We start from the raw sequence: 21,625 nt of genomic DNA, 5'->3' as shown, positions 1-21,625 counted from the left end.
TTCTCCATATCCTCACCAACATTTGCTATAATCGTATTTTAGTTTTTGCCTATCATGTATATATGTGATATTTGTTGTTGCTGTTGTTCAGTCACTAAGTCGTGTCCGACTCTTTGCTACCCCATGGACTGTAGCATGTCAGGCTTCCCTGTCCTTCAGTATCTCCTGGAGTTTGCTTAAATTCATGCCCATATATGACATTACATTTTGCTTTGCCATTTTTTAAAAAGTTAAACATTTTGTTTTTCCCAATAGAAATTCAATGTCTTCTTTCCGTCCTGGGAGAGGGCATAATGATAGTCGGAGGAGTGTGTTTTACACCAATGAAGAGTGGGAGCTTCTAGAGCCAAGCCCTAAGGAACTGGAGGAGTCCATGGTGCAGGAAGAAAGGAAGAAGCAGGTCCCTGAAGGCAACAAAGGTATGGACGTGGCCCCTGTTGTCTGTCGCTCCCGCCTCTGCCATCTGTTAACCCCTGACGCCGTGGGAGACCCTTCGGTCACAGGTATCACTAGGAGCGAGGCCCAATGGGAGCTGTGTTCTCTCTCTGGGAAACAAAATATGAAAGCTTAAAAAGGAGATGTCACAAGAAATAAATAAATGTCCTGTCCTGTGCTTCTGAGACTTTTTCAGGAAATGGGAAATCCAGAAGTCAGTGGTGCTCTTTACGGAAATACTGATTAAAAAAAAAAAAGAAAACTTTCTATTTCTAGAAATGTGTTAATGCACACAACAGTAGAAAAGGTAGTGTCATATTCCACAGCTTTGGCTTCTTTCTTCTCTGAGCTCCTGCCCCTCCTGGCATCTACCACCAGCTGGGTTATTTTAAAGTAAATTCTAGATATTAATCCACTGCATCTGTAAACATTTTAGTATGTATATCTAAGAGATGATTCTTTAAAAGAACCATAGCTTCCGAATTAAACCTAAATACAGCTACGGTAAGTCCTGCTTGTCTTCTTCCCCAGTTGTTCTGTAATTCTTGCAGTTGGCCTGAGTAAATGAGGTGCTAACAGGGCCCCCAGGTGTGTTTAGTTGTGTGTCTTTTTAGGTCTCTTTCAGGCTGAACAGCTCTCTGTTTTCTTTTTGTCTTCCATTTACCTTGCTCTGCTTGTTGAAGAAACAGAGTCTTCATGCTGAGGAATTGCCCACATTCTGGATTTTGATGATTGTATTTCTGTAAGGTCATGTAACAGGCTCCTCCATCCCTGTATTTGCTCATACGCTGTTTACACTGTACACAATATTTCCTGTATACACTATACACAGTATTTCCTGTATACACTGTACATAGTATTTCCTGTATACACTGGTCGCTAGAGCAGAGGCCTGCACAGATTCAGGGTTGACTTTAAATTATGACTAGAGTATATTTTGGGGTGGAGTAGGGGCTGGAGGTGTTGTTTATTTCTTGTTGAATCACATCTGGAAGATGTAATATCTGGTTTTCCCTCTTTCTGTGATACTAAGGTCCACCAGGATTTAAGGTGTCAGCCTGACTCATTCATACACTTCTCCATCAGCATTTTGTTAAGCAGCCTTTCATGGTCCCACAGCCGTGGATCCATTGAGGGAATATCAATGTTTTAAATGTAAAAATAGGAATACATAATTTTGAAATTCTTCCTTGTGCTCGCTTCTGGCATGGGCTGGCAGGAATAGGAGGCAGAGTTTTAGGAAATCTTTACTGAGAGCACATGTTCACTAAGGAAATATTTTTCTGTCCCCTGGAAAAGGACCACCGTGACTTGCTTTGGTGGGGAGTTCACTTGTGATCTGCAGGATGGTCACATGGAAGCCTGTGGTCCGGTGTGACGTGGTGAAGATATGGCCAAGCTGAGCATGCCTTGTGACCCAGTGTGTGGCACAGCTAGGGGGGCACCCAGTAGAGGGGCTCCTTGTGAACTGGGAAAGCCTCCTGGAGGAACAGGGATTGGGGCTGGGGATTTGGATTGTTGAAGGTGAATATTGTTGGTTCTGATTTCCCCTAGAGACTCTAGGGATGAACTGGAAGGATGCACAGTAGAAGATTGGAAAGGAAGAATCAGTGAAGCTTAGTGACTCGATCAAGGCACGAACTGCCAGCACTGCTGGAGGGCAGTGCCTTCTTAGTCTCTGCTCAGCCCCTGACCCTTTGAGAGGCAGCCCATGTGAAAGACACAGAGAGACAAAGATGTCTCTGATTTTTATCTTGTTGATTCATGGGTATTTCCTTTGAATCAGGAATCAAGCCCACCAGCTTCTTGTCCACGTTATTCATGGGAAATAAACTAATCTCCATGGGCTTCCCTGGTGGCTCAGCGGTAAAGAATCTGCCTATAATGTAGGAGATGCAGGTTTGATCCCTGGGTCAGGAAGATACCCTAGTGAAGGAAATGACAACCCACTCCAGTATTCTTGCCTGTGAAATCCCAAGGACAAAGGAGCCTGACGGGCTACAGTCAATGGTGTCCCAAAGAGTTGGAAACAGCTTAATGACTGGACAACCACAGCAGCAGCAAGCTAATCTTTATACATGCAGAAAAGCCCTCTAGTCAGAAATGTATAGCTTGATGGATTTTCGCAAAGTGAACATATCCATGTAGCCAGCACTTAACTGAAGAAACAGCACAGTGCCAGGGGCCAGCCCCATCCCCAGACCCCTTCGTGTCACTGCATCACCTCCCACTCCCTCCACACCACAATCACCCTCCTGACTCCTGACATCGTAGATTTTGTTTTGCCTGCTTTCTAAATTTATATAAATGGAATCTGTATAGTATGTACTCCTGTGTCTCCTCTTTACATTTTTAATATATATTCAAATCCATCTACACTAAAATTTATTTGGCTATCTCAGTATTTTTAAGAAAGAGAATAAAATGGATTTACAATTAAGAAAACATAAACTGGGGATTTTTGTGGGTTTTTTTTTTTTTTTTTTTTAGTAAATGCAGTTGAGCAGAAAGCAAGCAGCCAGGGATCCCTAGTATATCTCTAAGTCCTGCCTGCTAACCTTGTAGATGTCGGCCCTGTCCTCACTGAGGTGCCCAGGGGAAGGGATACTTTGTGCTCAGGATGCTGATGCTGTAGGAACTTGGAGCAACCAGGTTTTTCCCTGGTCTGTTTCTGTTCTCTTTGGTCCTCAAAGTACCTGAAATTGGAAAATGATGATGTGAACATATAGGCTTAGAACGGGTCTTATGAGAAACAAACTTAACATTGAGGTATAGTACAGTTTTGTTATAAATTCCTCATTAGTACTGATGTACAGTCTAACTTTTTTTTCACCTGTCTTAATGCAAAAATTGAGCATTAAACATTAAACCTCCCCTGTGGTTTAGTGGCTAGAGTCCAGCACTTTCACCACCGCAGCCCAGGTTCAGTTTCTAGTCAGGGAAAACTTTCTTAGCTTCCCTGGTGGCTCAGTTGGTAAAGAGTCTGTCTGCAATGCGGGAAACCCAGGTTCGATCCCTGGGTAGGGAAGATCCCCTGGAGAAGGAAATGGCAACCCCCACTCCAGTATTCTTGCCTGGAGAATTCCATGGACAGAGGAGCCTGGTGGGCTATAGTCCATGGGGTCACAAAGAGTCACAAAGAGTCAGACACAACTGAGTGACTAACACTTTCTCTTTCAATGCAAAAATTGAGCCATCAAATAGAGAAAGTTTTCCTTAAAAGTGATCATGTGAAAGATCATCTTTGGTTCTAAGTTTGGTTGTTATCAGGAACAAGGTAGGAGCACAGTGATGCATGCAGAACTCCTTAGACAATGATATTAATGTATTTTAATGTATTTTACTGGAATTTCCAGAAGGAAGATTGGGGCTGAACTTAAAACAAGCTTTTTTTTTTTTAATGTAGGAATAACTGGCTCAGGATTTCCCTTTGATTTTGGACGTATTCCCTATAAAGGAAAGCGCCCTTTGAAAGAAATGATTGGATCATACAAAAATCGTCACAGTATTGGTGACCCTTCACCCGAAGTGCCATCGGGCAGTGGCAGCGCCAACAAGCCGGCCTCTGAGATGCAGCTGCTTGTCCGGAACCAGCAGGAAGAGCTAGAAAGGTTAAGAAAAGACTTAGCCAGTCAGAAGGTAATTCTCCTTCCTCAACGTTTGTATCTTATCTCACATCAGCAGGCCAGGGACCGGAGGAGAAAAACCCAGCTTGCTTGTTTCTCTGACTCTGTTATTTCCCAGAAGGTGCTTTTCCCCTAAGAGTTCTGTGTTGCCATGGCCACTGCTGCTCTGCTTGATCGTTTATTCATAGATACTTGAAATTCTGAGGAGAGTGAAGACCCTCAGAGTGAGTTGGGGAGGGTGTTGTCTGCACCTCACCCACTCTCTTTGAGCATAATTCCAGCCCAGGCCCTGTGAACAGTTTTTAAGAGTTTCCACAGCCTGTTAAACAGCAGCTTTTTTTTGTGCTGATCACACCTAATTATACTTAATTCCTCAGCAGATCAGTGAACTTAGAGCTCAGATGTTTTAATGTGGATGAATGTTCACTGGGAACCATTGCTAATTGCAGTCTGGCTGTCCACCATTTCCTGCTTCCTATCATTGTTCTCTGCAGACAGCCTTTATGGAACAAATATTTTTCCTTCTCTATTTTTTGAGATCCTTCAAGAGGAAGTTGGGTATTAAGGTATTTCCATTAAATTTCTGCATTTGCTCAAACTCTAATGGTTGCTCCGTGTAGACTTGTCATGGTCTCTGCTTTTCCTCCCATCCCTGCTCCCTGATCCATCTTCCCTGGCTCCCAGGAGCTTGTGCGGCTGCTGCAGCAGACAGTGCGGTCCTCCCAGTATGACAAGTACTTCACAAGCAGCCGCCTCTGCGACGGGGTCCCGCAGGACACACTGGGGCTTCTGCACCAGAAGGACGACCAGATTCTGGGCCTCACCAACCAGCTGGAGAGGTTCAACCAGGAGAAAGACAGTCTTCAGCAGGAAGTGAGGATGCTGAAGAGCAAAGTGGGTGAGCTCAGTGAGCGGCTGGGGATGCTGATGGAGACCATCCAAGCCAAGGACGAGGTCATCATGAAGCTCTCCCGGCAGCTCAGCGAGTGTGAGGGCAGCGCGTCCTCTCCCACCTGCACACCCGGCTCTCCCGCGGCCGCCCCCGTGGGCAGGGACCAGCTGGAACTGGACTGGTTGAAAGTAAGAGCAGGGCGTGGGCTCCTGATGGGAACAAGAAACCCCAAATCCGCTAACAGTCTGTCCGTTGATGGCAGGCACTAAGCACCTGGCCTTGGTGAGCTAGTTCGGCATGACAGCAGAGCAGCTGTGCCCCCCCTTTTTAAAAAAAAAAAAAAAAAAAAAACAAGTGTCACAAGACTTCTAGTCAGAGAACTATTAGTTTCCTAAGAAGCTTCCTTGGAAAATGAAAGTCTGAGTCTGTTGATGTCACCATAGCTCAGAACAGTTTCAGATCTTTACCCTCCCTTGCAGCTGTGACTTCTCTATTCATACACCCTTAGAGCTTCATTATTCCATGTAACCTCCTGCAGCTGTTTCTTGCCTCCTCTGTGCGTGGACCATCCCTGGCACAGCCGCCTTGGCACACAGTGGAGGCCAGGTGAGGGAGCACCGTTCCTGACAGCTGGTGTGGGCTCAGGTAGAGAAGCAGACCCTGGCTCCCAGCATACTTGGGAGAAGGGCCTGCACAGAGTCAGTTGCCCCCACGCCTAAGGCAGGAGCATCCTGATGCCCAGGAGGGAGGGCAGAGTCTCCTCCCAGTGTGCCTCTCTGGGCTGCCCCTGGGGATGGGAGGCTGGTTCTTGACCAGAGGTGGCTCTCCCTGTCACACCTGGGGTGGTGACCAGCAGATGAGGTAGGAGGAGCACAGAGAACGCTGGGAGGCAGGGGGCAGGCAACTGCCCTGTGGAGAAACCTACCTAGCCCCAGGGGAGAGCCAAAAAGCCTTGGGCCACTGTCAGCCAGGCCACCGAGAGGGTCCCAGAAGTTTTTCTGCCATCAGCTCTCGATTTGGAGAAGTTTCAGGTGGAGAAGTGTCCCCTAGGATAGAGGCATTTGGTATAATCCAGACCCCAGCTGTCCCCACCCAGGTCTGCAACTATCGGTCCCACTAAAGTCTTCCTCACCTGGCTGCAGTTAATGTGGCACTGAGGATATTTTGTCCCCCAAATGCGGTTTATCCTTGAAGGGCAAAGGTTTGCCACTTTTGAGATCGTTCCTGAGCCTGCTTCATGCCTGGCAGTCCCTGTCATGCACTGTCAGTGGCCTGGTTGACTGATAGTCATGCCTGGACCTTAAAGATACTTCTTAAATGGAAAGTAAAACTCTGGAATAATAGATGACTTTTTGGGAATATGTTTGTGGTCTCCCATGGTTACCACTTCTTAGGGACAGCCCCCAGTAGAAATGTGAGGCCAGAAGGATTTATTGGTGAGAAAAACCAAAAGGGCAACAGCAGCATCAAAGCCCTCAATCTCTTTATTTTATAATTATAACTGCTACAAAAATAGCCGTGTTAAAAAAAAAAAAGGTCTTGGTTAGTGTTGCCAGTAGAAGTTGGTTTTGTGTATACGTGCAAGCTAGAGTGTACCCAACCTTAAATATACATCCCTTTTTTACAGTATTTTTTGAGTCTTTTTTTACATCCCTTTTTACAGCCTGTTGTTTAAGGTCAACTGAATTTTTAAATTATTAATTATTTTTATTTATTTATTTGGGTTTGCCAGGTCTTAGTTGCAGCACATGGGATCTTCAGCCTTCATTGTAGCACATGGGGTTTCAGTCGCCTGCTGTGAACTCTGAATTGCAGCATGTGGGACCTGGTTCCCTGACCAGGGATTGAACCCAGGCCCTCTGCATTGGAAGGGGAGGGTCTTAGCCACTGGACCACCAGGGAAGTCCCTCAAACTGAATTTTATGTTTTGCAAGCATATCTGTTTTTGTAGTATTTAGAGAGAAGCACCAGGGTGTTTGGTTTCCAGGCTTCAGTGAGTGGTGCTCTGCAGGGGAGCACATTTTACCAGGGAGTGGAACTGAGGTGTGTGGGGGGGATTCCAGATTGTTCACCTTTTGATTCTGTCATCATTATTTATCAGCCTCTCTCTTCTTTCCTGTGATTTGCTGTTCCATGAATATCTTCATACATACAGCTTTTCCTGCTTAGTACTCATTCATTCATTCAGTCAGCCAGCTAGCCAGCCATGTGGTGGGCTTTGTACTCTGCACAAAGTAGGCAGTCTCTGTCCTCCTGGAGCTCAGAGTTTAGTTTAGAAAGCACAAAAATGGAAAAAGCAGAATCACAACTGTAATAAACACCAATGAGGAAGGGGGTGTGGCCCAGTATGGTGAGGTGGTTTAGATTGAGCATGGGCTCTGAAGCCAAACTTGGCTATATTCAAACCCAGCCTTACCACTGATGACCTCTGACCTGAGGCAGGCTGGTTCACCTCTCTGCCTCAGTGTTCATCTGCGAAATGGCACTCACCTCATAGTCTTGTAAGGGTTTAAAGAGGTAGTCCATGTAAAGCCTTCACAGAACACCTGGCATCCCATAGAGTTTTATTTTAATCGTTATTTTTTTGGCTGCGTCAGGTCTTAATTGCAGCGTGCGAGATCTTTCATTGCAGTGTGTGGGCTCAGCAGTTGCAGCTCGTGGCTCCAGAGAGTGGGCTCAATAGCTGTGGTGTGTGGGCTTAGTTGCCCCCTGGCATGTGGGATCTTAGTTCATTTACAGGGATGGAACCCTCTGCTATGGATTGGAAGGCAGATTCCTAACCACTGGACCACCAGGGAAGTCCCCCTGCTAGAGTCTAAGTTAAGGCTGTGATCGTCATTCTAGAGAAAGAATCCTTGAGGTGCCTGACTTCCTTAGACTCTAGCACGAAGTTTAACTCAAAGACGTGTCCTGCTCCCCCGACCCACCTTGTAGTGCCCAGTCTGCCCATCACGGTGCAGTGTATTCCTCAGTTGCCCTCTAGCTCACCTTCCTTCAGTCAGCCTGCCTTTTGGTGATGTTTGTTCATTGTTTCCAAATACGAGAGCTTCCAGACACCAGAAGAAAGGAGAACGTCATGATTTAGATTAGAAAAGGAAGTCTGTGGACCTCCTTCAGGGTCTGACAGCGGCTGTCTCCAGTCCTTGTCACGACACATGTTCTTGCTGAGACTGAGAACGTGTGACGCGGATCAGGGCTCAGGTGGGAGTTGGGGCCAAGCACCCGGGCCAAGGGCCCAGCAGGCCTGGCTCCCAGACCCACACTTAGTCATCGCACGGCCTCCCTGTGACTCAGCTCTTCATTTAGGAAACAGAGATGATGAGCAGTTGCCAAAGAGTAGAGTTGTGAGGTTTAAGTGAGATTGAGGGTCTCTCCCATGCTTAGCTGCTCTGTAAGTGTTAGCGATTACAGGGACTGTGGGAACATTTTCAGTTCTTCTGTGTTTTCAAGGGAAATTGTATGCTGCCACAGTGGTTCCCAGTTTGGAGATGTGGGCATCTCTGGACACATCTCTGGGGAGGGGCTGTGGTCTCTGTCCTGGGACAGCACAGAGGTCAGGGCCTTTCTTGACTGCCTTGGCCTTGGACCGAGGTGGTCGTTGACCACCCTTGGAGCTATCGTGAATAGCTCTTCCTGAGGGCGAGGGATCAGAGATTCCTCGGGAACTTCACACACAGTAGGGGACAAACCCATTTGTAAAAGACTGGATTTTGCAGGGAGCATTTAGAAATCACTGCCCTGATTGTCTCAAAGATTGCCTTTCCCTTCCTTGGCTCCGAGTGTCAAGGGTTGAAGCTAACACACAGCATCTGCTTCTGCCAGACCTGAACTTGTAGTTGGACCTGGTGAACTTGTCGCGAGCTTGTGACGTTCTCTTTGTTTTTGACGGTGCTGGGTCCTGGTTGCTGCACGTGGGCCTTCTCTGGTTGTGGAGAGTGAGGGCGACTCTCTAGTTGTGGTTCGCGGGCTTCTCATTGTGGTGGCTTCTCCTGTTGTGGTGCGTGGGCTCTGGAGCACGCAGGCTCTCCTTGTGGCCCACAGGCTTAGTTGCTCTGTGGCATGTGGAATCTTCCCGGACCAGGGATTGAACCCATGTCACCTGTTTTGGCAGGCAGATTCTTAACCTCTGGACCACCAGGAAAGTCCTTATGATGTTCTTTTAAAACATAAAGCAAACGTGTCAAAAGTTAACCACTGGCAAATTTAGGTGAAGGGTATATTGTTTATTGTACTTTTCTTCCAACTTTTCCATAAGTTTGAAATTTTTTAATGTAAAAAAAATTGAGGAACGTAATCTCTTTAAGTGCCTTATACATTGTAGGTTATAGGTATTCATTATTAAGTGTAATTCTTTTGTTAAGAACATTGTATATGTGTATAGCCTTTTCTGCATAAACTGGATAAGTAAAAATGAGAATGGACAGAAAATTTGTTCAGTTTCTCTAGTTAAATAACAAGATTAATACAAGGCATTACCTTTTGTACCACCTCAGTGAATGTGGGTAGATAAAATATTTGCATAGATTTAGGACATAAGTCCTACTTACTTCTCCTAAGGTCAGTTGAGAAAAATCACCACCATCAAGTAAATTTTATTTCCCCATCTCCTTCATTATGCAGTGGTCCCTACTTTCCTTCCCCTGCTAAGGGTGGCCATAAAGCTTAATCAGAAAGTGCCTAATAAAAAAAAAAAAGTGCCTCATAATCATTTTCAGTTCCTTAGAACTTGCTCTAACTTAGAAAGGGCTAGCCACAGCGTCCCCTTTGGGCTTCTCTGGTAGCTCAGCTAGTAAAGAATCCACCTGCAATGTAGGAGACGCAATGTAGGTTCGATTCCTGAGTTGGGAAGTCGCCCTGGAGAAGGGAACGGCTACCCACTCCAGTATTCTGGCCTGGAGAATTCCATGGACTGTATAGTCCATGGGGTTGCAAAGAGTCAGACACAACTGAGAAACTTTCACTTTCAGAAAGGGCTATTTGATTGGTAAGGGAGCAAAATATTAATTATAAAGGATAATCAACATTCAACCAGTGTGAGTTGATGAACTTTTTTCTTTCCAACAGGATAATCTACAGGGGTACAAAACCCAAAATAAATTTCTAAATAAGGAAATCTTGGAACTTGCAGCTCTACGGAGAAATGCAGAAAGAAGAGAGAGGGATCTGATGGCAAAGGTGGGTCAGAGTGGGTACATTCTGTCCTCAGGTGGGAAGTGATGTGATTCAGAAACAATTCAAAAATGGACATGCTTTCAAATCAGTTCAACCCCCATGCTTGAAGGGATTTGGTTACTGATACCAAAATATATTTAAAATGTAGTGATAACACTGTTTAATTTCACTTTGTGATGAAGACAATAGAAACTCCCTGAGATGTGGGTTTTATTCACAGGTGTAATGAAGTTTATAGAAAAAAAAGACACAGTTCTGAGGTCCCCCAAATTAAGATTGTTTGGATTTTTTGATTTATGCTGTTGAGTTGTGTGAGTCAGTTCCGTATCTATAAATGGGGGTGGTGAGCATGATGCCTTCTCTGAATCTGATAGGGTTGGTGTGAGAGTCAGATGTGACTAGGCTGATAACTCAGTTGGTAAAGAATCCGCCTGCAATGCAGGAGACCCCAGTTCAGTTCCTGGGCCAGGAAGATCTGCTGGAGAAGGGATAGGCTACCCACTCCAGTATTCCTGTAATGCGGGTTTGATGCAAACCCATGTTTGATCCCTGGGTTGGGAAGATCTGGAGAAGGGATAGGCTACCCACTCCAGTATTCTTGGTCTTCCCTTATGGCTCAGCTGGTAAAGAATCTGCCAGCAATGCGGGTTTGATGCAAACCCATGTTTGATCCCTGGGTTGGGAAGATCTCCTGGAGAAGGGAAAGGCTACCCACTGCAGTATTCTGGCCTGGAGAATTCCATGCACTGTATAGGCCATGGGGTCGCAAAGAGTAGGACACGACTGAGCGACTTTCACTTTCACTTCACTTTCAAAGAGGGCTTTGCAAAGTGTACAGACATCACAGATATTCCAGTGATAATCAAATGAAATTCAATGACACTGTGTCAGCAGCTATTAAATGCCTCATATACCTTTTGAACAGTCCTCAGAGCATCTTCCCAGGCCTTGTTCCTGCATGTTTTCGAGGGATGTGTTGATTTGTCTGAAAAGGTAGCAGGTGGGAGCTGGTGCTGGGTTACAGCATCCAAGGAAAGTATTGTAATACCATAAGGTGGCTGCCTGGGGCCTGTGTGCCAAGCCGTGCTCAGCTGGACCTCAGTAATGAGTGTGTGGCCTGGTTCCTGCTGTTCACCTCAACGCTGTCCAGAACTCATGTGTTGACATGCAGAAGCCTTATTACCAGTACTTCTGTGCTTATTACTTTATTACCAGTACTTCCCCCAGAGGGAAGAGGGGGCCCAGTGGACCGTTTAGATAAGACAAGTGGCCTGTGGCATAAATTCATCTCTTGCCTGGGATCTAGTCTCTCTCTGGCTCACTTCCTGGTGGTTCTGGGCTTGTCATTCATTGATGGCTTGAGGTACTTGAGGATTGCTCTTCCCGTGTGTCTGTCTGGACGGAGGTAACTATCACATTCTCTGCAGTATTCTAGCCTGGAAGCCAAGCTCTGCCAGATAGAAAGCAAATACTTGATACTGCTCCAAGAAATGAAGACCCCAGTTTGCTCAGAAGAACAGGGGCCTGCTCGGGATGTCATAGCCCAGCTGCTGGAGGACGCTCTGCAGGTTGAGAGTCCAGAGCATCCGGAGCAAGCGTTCATTAAACCTCATCTTGTCAGGTAAAGGAGCTCACGACTGCTGGGGGTGCGGGGGGGACCCATTTCTCAAGCCCCCCTTTAACCATAGTGGCTACTCACCAAGAACTTTACACGGTTCTCTGTGTCCCCTTCGATGCTCATGACAAGGACTGTCAGTCCTTGTCAGGTAAGCTCATCAATCTTGCTGTCATAATCAAGTAACAGACCTGGGATTCAGCCCAGGTCTTTTCATTTCAAGACTTTTCTTGCATGTACCGTGCCACCGTGGATGCTTGCCAGTCTTGCTATAAGAGGAGCCAGTCCTCCGAGGAGTAGAATCTTCTCCAGAGACCCATGGGTACAGCTGCACTCATGGGGAGTTTGAAAGCAGAGGAGCCCCTAAGTGGGTAACTGGGCCTTTGCTGTAAGGGAAGCACACTTGGGTAACCTGATGCAGTGGTTCAGAACTCACTGAGGGTCTGACGCAAGCCACGGACACGCTTGGCCCCAAAGTGCGGCTGGACACACACACAGTATTGCATATGTTTTTCAGAAAATCACAGAGTCTGGCAGCCTGTAAAGTATCTTGGATTAAGAACCTTCATATCCTAGTTTCTAAAAAATGAGATTCATGAAATATTGGCAGGAGGAGAAGTCTGTGAATGCGCTCAGTCCAGTCTCCTCCTGTTTCCGCCCCCACTGTGCATGGCTTCTCCTGCCCCGCCCTGGCCCCAGGGGAAGCCCTGCCTCAGCCCGACAGGCCTTTCCCTTCCTGTGCCTACAGCACCGGCCTGCCTTGTCCGAGCTACTCAGACGACAGGTAAAAACCATGCTGTCGGAATCAGCCAGTGCCGTCGCCACAGAACTTCTCCTGAGGTCTGTGTGCCAGGCGCTGTGCCACTGCTCATGTTTGACACTCAGTGAGGAGGGCGTTTATATCCTCAGCAGATGCAGACGCTGGGGTCAGGGAGGGGATGTGTGACTCGCCCAGGCCACACAGCCAGGGAGTGGCGAGGACAGGGCCCCAGTCTGGCCAGCCGGGTTCCCCACGCGTGCACTCCTGCTGTGTTCCGGGAGTGAGCTGGAGGGACAGACTCCCGTGAGGGCGGAGCCCAGCTGTCTGTCCCCGGGCACCACGTTGTCTTCCTTCACGTGTTTGACTTTACTGTTGACGTTGTATGTTTTCAAACTTTATTTATAAGTAGAACAATAACTGTGTGTGTTGAGTTACTTTTAACTTTCGTTACGGAATTTCAAAGTAGTAGCATCATATGACACCCCCGTATGTAACTGTAACCCAATAATTTAACAATTAACATTTTGCCAATCTTGTTTCTTCTTATCCTTCTCCGAAACTTTTTTCCTGATATATTTTAAAGCAAGTACCAGGCATGTCATTTCTGCTTTCAGCACTTCAATATGTACCTCTAATTGAAGACACTTTTTAATATGCTCATCCTACCATATTCATACCTTTTTGTGACTTATTTCTTTCAACATTGTTTTCTGAAATTATACAGATGGATTTCTGTAGCTCCTGAGCAACTTTTTTATCTGCCTTACACAGCTTCGTTGTGTATCACTTTTTTATTCCTTCATCTCATGGTAGACACTTTAAGAGTAGTTCCCTTTTTTCTTTTTACAAACTGTGATGCAGTAGACATCGTGGTGTGTGTATCCACGTGTCCATGTGTTGGCGTGAGAGTTTCTCCATGTTGGATATGCCTATCTTCAGCTCTGCTGGATCTGATTTTCAGAGTGCTCCTACAGGTTTACAGACTCAGGAGCAGTGTGTGAAAGGCCCCCTTTTGGTTTCCCGTGACTGCCATCACCATCGTTGTTTGAAGTTGCTAAGTTTGTGATACATATTTACTGTCTAACGATTCTGTAGGTCAGCAGTCCAGCATGGTCTTACTGGATGAAATCAGGGTATCAGTGGGGCTGCATTCCTTCCTGGAGGTTCTAGGAGACAGTCTGTGTCCTTGCTTACTCAAGTTGTTGGAAGGATACAGTTCCTTCTGGTTGTAGGGCTAGGTCTCTGTTCCCTTGCTGGTCATCAGGTGTGGCCATTTCCAGCTCCTCGAGGCCACCGGACCTCGAGGTCCTTGGCTTGTGGCCACTTTCTTCCATCTTCAAAGCCAGCGACCGTGGGTCCAAGCCCTCTCCCACGTCACGTCCCCCTGACTCTTCGTCCATTGTCACATCTCTCTGGTCCACTCTCCTACCTTCCTCTTCCTTGAAGGGCTCCTGTGATTACTGTGGTCCCACCTGGGACACCCAGGATCGCCTCCCTGTCTTAAGTGCCATAGCTGAAATTCCACACACGCTCTACCTCTTGCCACATAATGTGACATATTCACAGATTCCAGGGACGTCTTTGGGGGCCATTATTCTGCCTACCAGAGCCTTCATTCTTTTTCATCCCTAGTATCTTACTAATGTAATGTTTTCTCCTTTGTCTTTCTACTTTTTAAAATGGCATTTTTTGAGCATAAGTGTTATGCATGTGTATATGTATGCTATATAAATATACATGCACATGTATTAATATATTAATGTAGCCAAATTTATCAGCCTTGTATTTGCAGTCTTGCTTGTATTTTCTGTGCTTTTTACATTGAGTGCTTTGACCGTCTAGAATTGAATTTTTTTTTTCCCGTGTAGTATCAAGAAGGGCTCTAAAGCAGTTTTTTCTATACAGATAGCCAGTTACTGTCACCCTGTTTATTGAGAAGTTAATTATTTTCTCACTGAATTGAAATGCCTGATCATATATCACAGTGCCATTTGAGTATGAGTAGATTTCTAGGTTCTTTTTCATGTTTCACTGACCTTTTTGCGCCAGATTGCATCATTTAACTTTTCGTTTTGTTTTTTCTCAACAGTGAATACGACATTTATGGGTTTAAGACTGTCCCAGAGGATGACGAGGAAGAGAAGTTGGTCGCCAAAGTCCGGGCATTGGACCTGAAGACCCTCTACCTCACAGAAAACCAGGAGGTCTCCACTGGGGTCAAGTGGGAAAACTACTTTGCGAGCACAGTGAACAGGGAGATGACGTGTTCCCCGGAATTAAAGAACCTGGTCCGTGTGGGCATCCCACACGAGCACCGTTCCAAGGTGTGGAAGTGGTGTGTGGACCGTCACATCAAGAAGTTCAAGGACAGCACTCAGCCCGGTTACTTCCAGACTTTGCTTCAGAAGGCGCTGGAGAAACAGAATCCGGCCTCCAAGCAGATCGAGCTGGACCTGCTGCGGACTCTGCCCAACAACAAGCATTACTCATGCCCCACCTCAGAAGGCATACAGAAGCTGCGCAACGTCCTGCTTGCCTTCTCCTGGCGGAATCCAGACATTGGCTACTGCCAGGGTCTCAACAGGTGGGTCCCCAGCCCATGGAGGGCTCCTCCTCGTTCTTAAGAAAACTTGTTGCTCCATGGACTGCCTGATAGCCCCCTTGCCTTCCCAGTGAGCCAAGAAAAGCCAGTCTTTTAAGGGAAAGAAGTATTAATAGCTGCAGTAAGCTAATTTTAATTATGCCCCATCAACAATTCTAGAATAATTGAGAAAAACAAGCATGCTTTCGAAAAGTCTTAAGACATTAAACTGAAACAACTGGGTTTCTCATTTAGATTTCCTTGCTGCTGTCCTCACACTCAGGTTTTGATCTGCAGTTTGCGTTCATTCATTTAAAATGCATGATGTGACGCCAAGGGCACTCCCTGTTTATACAGGCTCTTCGTCAGTCATGAGGTTGTCCCAAACAATTTTGCAGCTGGTCAAAACGTAGCCCTTGAAGAGCCCAAACATGTTTTATTTTGGACTAGCGTCTTCTGCAGGTCTGGCATGCTTCCCTGCTTCCATAGGCAAAGGACACTGAAAAGCCTTTCACCTTCTCTGAACAGTCCAGGCTCCTCATTCTGAGCTGAGCTGCACTGGCATGAAGCCACGGGAGGCACTGAGGTCTGTTCTCTGAGAAGCTGCTCCTGTCGCTGGACTGTGACCGCTAGTGGCTGCTTTTTGCCTCTGTCTGTCTCTTACTAGCTGGCGCACTCCTGCCGCTTCTACTTGCTGCTGTCAGTAGAGTCCATTTATATCCCTCCCAAAGTAGATAATCCACTAGATCATCGTGGATTATGTTCGTGTTATGTTCGTATTTGCTAGCAGTACGAACAAAGAATGAAGAAGCCCCATGTGTGATCTTTAGCAGTTCTCCTGTAAGTCAAGTGCATGCATTGCGTTTTGAATGCTGACATTTATTCTAGCAGCTCTTGGGCCTTTTTTAATCCTCATCCATGCTGGATACAGACCTCTGGATACGGACTGACTTTTGCATCTGAGATGAGAGCATTGCAGGAAGAAGAGCTTTTAAGCTGGAATGTTAGTTGGTTAAGACCTGAAACCAGTGGTTTCCAGGAAGTCATTGTTTCTGTGCTGGTCAGGCTAGGGTCCCCTCTCTGTGCCCTGAAGGTAAGAGGGACTTCAACTGCTCCTCAATGGTCCCCCTAAAAAAAAAAAAAGGCTGTAAATAAGATATTGCCTAACAAAGCAGCCTTGTTTTGCTTAAATGGACAGTTCACATTGCATACTCAGTCTAAAAATTCCTGAAAGCTAAAACCTTCTGAAACTTAAGGGATCTTGGTGAGGACTTGAGCATGCCTGTTAGGGGTGCAATAGCATCCCATTTATCTGACACTGGTATAGAATCAGCTCTTCCCCACTTTAGGACACCTTCCAGCTTTAATTTAGACTTTCTCTGCACCATCACCATTGGGACTTCTAACCATTTTACTAGATTTTTTTCCATCCACATTATTTTGTACACACATTCTGAGAACCCATAACTTTAGCAGAACACTAGCCTTTTCTATGGAGAAGGCAATGGCACCCCACTCCAGTACTCTTGCCTGGAAAATCGCGTAGACGGAGGAGCCTGGTGGACTGCAGTCCATGGGGTCGTGAAGAGTCGAACACAACTGAGTGACTTCACTTTCACTTTTCACTTTCATGCATTGGAGAAGGAAATGGCAACCCACTCCAGTGTTCTTGCCTGGAGAATCCCAAGGATGAGAATCCCAAGGGGAGCCTGGTGGGTTGCCATCGATGGGGTCGCACAGAGTCGGACACGAGTGAAGCGACTTAGCAGCAGTAGCAGCAGCAGCGTTTTCTAAGTGATTCTCGCCTACCATCGTGAACATCAGTTAGCTTAAAATGATGTCTTCGAAGGCTCTGCGGATCTCAGTCTCTCTGCCCCTTCTCGTGGCATCCTCAGGTGCTGAGCTCATCCTGTTTCTCCCTCCTTACCCATCTTTACTCATTGTAACCTTTCTAGTCTCCATCCCATTCATGCTGACTCAAGGCATCCCCTTCCCAGTTTTTTTTTTAACCTCTTAACTGGAGATTTCATTATAATTTTATCCAAGGAAGAAAACAAAAACAAATTCTAAGAAATGACTTCAGGTCTCTCCCTTAAGTGATGCACAAGCAGAAGTTCTTGGGTGTGTAGAGAGGGGCTTTTCTATTGCCTTTTTCTTCCCATCCTTCTGTCCCGAATGCCCGCTCAGAGCCAGAGCTGATGAAGTTACTGGGTGGGTAACCTCTCGGTGGTGACAGTGACCCAGGTTTCCGTTGTGAGTGACGGAACAGCTGATACACACAGCCCCCTTTCCTGCCCCACGTGCATGCCATGGATGCAGTGTTTTGAGAAAGCCCCCAGGATGGTTCATTTGCGTGAAGCCCCATTTCAAGTAGATTGGTATCAAGAAAGTTGTTTTTAAACCATCGTATGTTCTTTCTCTCTTGTATTCACCCCTCAATTTTTTGTGCGTAAAAGGATTAGTTGGAACTTAAACAAAAAACTCAAAGAATTAGCTGCATTAGCAAAATCTTATGAAAAACATTTTTAAAAATGAGGCCGACGTCATTGGGAAATAATTTCATCATCTTTAAACAAAAACCAAATGAAAGGGAAGGTGGATGTAGCTTTGCTTTTCAAACTAGGAAATGCTTCCCTTGCCACAAAATACTTAACTCAGTGTTATTTCCTGGAGAATAGAAGCCGTGTTAGTGTGAGAGAGCACAGCACGCCATGGAGGCCTCTGTGAGGATGGGCTGTGCTGCCTGGGTCTGGGCCACGGGGCTGGCGCTCACCTTGTTCTCCGTTTGCTTGTAGATTGGTGGCTGTGGCCCTCCTGTACCTGGAACAAGAAGATGCCTTCTGGTGTCTAGTCACCATAGTGGAAGTTTTCATGCCTCGAGACTATTACACAAAGACTCTTTTAGGATCCCAGGTACTCTAAAAATATTGTGCTTCAGTCAGCAGCTTGTAGAAATAGAGCTGAAATGCGACCTGAATTAAGCGTTGATCGGGGAGGCTCCATGGGCATGACAAGGCGCACATGGAGGCCACCCCCTCCGCCCGCTCCCGCCTCCCCCAGACTGGGCCGGGCTGCTCATAAGCCAATGAGTGCCCAGTCGGGCTCACTCAGTGCCCTGGAAGCCAGCAGACCTGCTCTGTGGTCACTGCTCAGCACTGTCTCCCCTGGACTCTGCCTGGCTGCCTAAGCCACAGTTCAGGGGTGCCTGGGGAGCCTTGGGTGTGTTAGCTCTGGTTCTCCAAGAGGCAGAGGCTGAGGCAGAAGCAGATGTGCCAGAGACTACTGAGGGGAAAACCCATGAAGGATCAAGGGGAGGGACTGGGGAAGGACAGGAGAACCCCCAGACCAGTGAAAGGAGGGAGGTTTGAGTGGTGGGGAAGACCCCAGCCTGCTGTGCAGTTCTCAGAAAGTTTTGGTCAGGCCAGTGTGGAGTCCTCGAGCCAAGGTCACCTGTTAAAGTGCACACGAGAGCCGCCTGCATCCGTGCCCCTGCCCTGCTCGCTCACTGGCCGGAAGCAGCAGGGATGACACGGCTCCTGTGAACAATGTCGTGATGGATCCAGAGGGACAGCGCTGGGGCCATGAGCACCGCCCGCAGCAGGAGGTCTGAACAGCACAGTTCCTGCCCACCGCTCCTGGAGTCTGAAGCCAGGGGTTGGTAGGATGATGTGGGCTGGGAGGGCCAGGGGTTCCGGTCCCACTTGTGACTTTCCACCTTCAGGACCAGACCCTTGGCCCTTGCAGCCCGGGGCATTTCTTCCCGTGCCGGACTGGGGCTTCTGCTGTTGTTGGCTTCTGGATGGACTCCCCCTGCTCCCCAGCGGGCAGCCCTCTCCTCCTTTGTCTGACCTGTGTCCATCCCTCCTCCCCGAGAGCCCTGTGTCTCCTGACTGCAGCTGGGCCTGGTCTGCGGGCTGTAGCATCCTTGGCTCCAGGCTCGTGCCGGTAGTTGGTCTGCCTGCTCGCGGCCGCTCCCTGCCCTTCCCTGCTCTTGTCTGTTCCCTACAGCGGGTCCGCAGGCCCGGGCCATCTCCCAGCCCCTGCGTGGCCAGCAGAGGCATGTGGGGAGCCTGGAGGAGGGCAGGGAACTGAGGGCCGTTCTCCCCTCTCTGTCTCGGGCACTTCCTGCCGGTGACTCTGTCTCCTCCTTGGCACCAGCTCCTGTCTGTGCCACCGGGGTTCCCCCTGCTCCAGCCTAGGGGTGGCTTCCTGCCCTGGCCTCTGGGCCGCCTCACCATCAACTGTTTGGCTTCTCGGCCTTTCTGTTACCAGTGTGACCACTACCCTGGGAAAATCCCTGTTGTAAATGTCTCGTGTGGTTTCTATTGGCCTGGTTGGGCCCTGTGTTTTACTTCCTATTTGCATTTCTGTCTTTGGAGGGATCCCCCTTGTTGCCTTCTGTTAGCACCTGCACTGCCCCCTCACCCATAGACCCCAGGCCGGAAATTGGGTCAGCCCACACTCCCCCTTCCTGTCCCTCGGTGCCCCTGTTGCTGTTTCTGATCACTGCCACCTGCCAGCTGGCTCAGATCTGTTCCCTGGTCCTCTCACCACTGTTAGGTCACCGTCCCCTCTCCTGCATCATTGCAGGTGCTCCTGTCCTCCCTTTCTGCCTTTACCCACCCATCCTTCCATCCGTCTCACTCACGGATTCAGCCACGACCTCCCTGTACTGGGCCCAGGCCTCTCACAGCCTTCCCCAGACTCTTTACCATCTGAGCCACCAGGGAAGCCCAACAGATGCTCGCTGAAGTTAGGTAATACAGAGATGCATATTAAGAGGGAAATGAAAAGTCACCTGTTACCCTACCAACTTGAGAACCACAGTTAGCGTTTTGCTATATTTCCTTTTGACTTTTCCCCAATACATTTAAGTGTCCAGATTGACAGCTGATTATCCTGGGTGGTTCACATTCACATGATAGCCCGAGCATTTTCTCATAATGTTGTTTAGTTTTCAATGTCATATTTGGTAATATTCCATCGGTTGATTGGACATGAGGTGTTGAACCATTTTTCTGTAACGGATGTTGTGTAAGGCCACTCTTCAGATGGGGATAGCCTTGTGTGTGCGGTCAGCCCCAGTGCCGTGCCTTGCAGCTCACCGTCAGCTGCCCACTGCCAGAGCTGAGCGCTGAGCCCCTTCACGCTGCACTGCGGTCCAGACACTCAGCAGCTTCTCCATCTGTCCCCTCAGCTGAGTGTACATTGAGCGCCAGGACCTCACTAGACGCTGGGGACACAGAGATGAATATAGTCATTCCACTTCCTCTTGAGCTCAGAGAGCTGAACAGAGGCCTGAGCAGGCGTCCCCTGGCAGCCTTCCCTACACCAGCCCTCTGCCAAGCCCCAGGCAGCCTCAAGAACAGGGCACCATCTGCCACCTACCTGGCAGGAAAGGCGTGTGCCTGGGTCTTCTCCCACTTCAAGGCCAGCTGACTGGTCCCTTCCTCTCAGGCACTTTCACCCCAGTCCTTCTAGGCAGAGGGCATCACATCACCATCACTTGGCCCAATGGTCAGCTGTCGTCTCCCTTGGCTGTTTACAGCCTCTTAAAGGCATTGTGCACGCATGCGAATGGCACTATTGGTAAAGAGCCCACCTGCCAACGCAGGAGACGTAAGAGATGCAGGTTTGATCCCTGGGTCAGGAAGCTCCCCTGGAGGGGGCACTGCAGCCCACTCCCGTATTCTTGCTTGGAGAATCCCAAGGACAGAGGAGCCTGGTGGGCTACAGTCCATGGTGTCACAGAGTCAGACATGACTGAGCGACTTAGTCGCATGCAAAGTGCAAAGTTGCGTGCATGCAAAGGCGGCACCTGCTCCTGTTGTTTCTCGTCCCCGGCAGTGGCCAGTGCCAAGGTTGAAGTGCGTGCAGATGGGTAGTTGTTGTTTATATGCTGAGGGATGGAATAGTACCAGCAGAAATACCATCACTAGTGAGTGATGCTGACCTTCCTGTGGGAGGGTCTGGGCTTCCAGGGAAACTGACAAAAGAGGATGGATGCCCAGGTATGGCTTGTCATGGCTGTTGCGCACGGACCCTTAAGATGTTTTGACAACTTGCCTTTCAGTAACTGGTCCACCTCTCAGAATCTTACAGCAGCGGGGAATAGATGTAGGTGAGAAGGTGAGAGGGCGATACTTTTTGCATACCATGAGATGGTTTTAAAACTACTTATGTGCTTTTGTTTAAGTCTTCTAAGAAAAATTAATTATAATTCATTTCAGCTAATTCAGGTCTTTGAAATTTTGTCTCTTCTAGCCAGAAAGCAAACTGGACAAAAATGTATGTTTCCAACCATGATTCCTGCATTTTATCCTTTGTATACCCTAAGGTGACTTTACAATGCTTTAGAATCATTTCTGTAGAAAACAATGGGAATAAGTTACTTTGCCTTTCAAATTTTTACATTTCAACCAGTGATACTTGAACCTGTGTAACATTCTTTAAAAAAAAAAAATTATTATTATTTTTTTTACTATAATGACTTCTGTATTTAAAAAGAAAAAAAAAAAAGCCTTCCGTAAGGATAAACAATTGA

General features: G+C 47.5%; 1 protein-coding gene across 2 annotated transcripts in view; it reads left to right on the top strand.

Annotated features, from left to right (window-relative positions):
* Window positions 1-21,625, top strand: part of TBC1D2B (TBC1 domain family member 2B) — an 89,582-nt gene that overhangs the window by 57,002 nt on the left and 10,955 nt on the right. For both annotated transcript variants that reach the window (XM_055556760.1, XM_055556759.1), the window contains exons 4-10: window positions 256-419; window positions 3,842-4,074; window positions 4,746-5,141; window positions 10,018-10,128; window positions 11,553-11,746; window positions 14,590-15,084; window positions 17,877-17,994. In XM_055556760.1, coding sequence (XP_055412735.1) covers window positions 256-419; window positions 3,842-4,074; window positions 4,746-5,141; window positions 10,018-10,128; window positions 11,553-11,746; window positions 14,590-15,084; window positions 17,877-17,994 — 1,711 coding nt within the window. The remainder of the gene's footprint in view (window positions 1-255; window positions 420-3,841; window positions 4,075-4,745; window positions 5,142-10,017; window positions 10,129-11,552; window positions 11,747-14,589; window positions 15,085-17,876; window positions 17,995-21,625) is intronic.

Source organism: Bubalus kerabau, chromosome 19, assembly GCF_029407905.1.
Source record: "Bubalus kerabau isolate K-KA32 ecotype Philippines breed swamp buffalo chromosome 19, PCC_UOA_SB_1v2, whole genome shotgun sequence".
Classification (NCBI taxonomy): domain Eukaryota; kingdom Metazoa; phylum Chordata; class Mammalia; order Artiodactyla; family Bovidae; genus Bubalus; species Bubalus kerabau.
The sequence above is the reverse complement of the archived record's forward strand: the minus strand, read 5'-3'. Positions and strand labels throughout refer to the sequence as shown.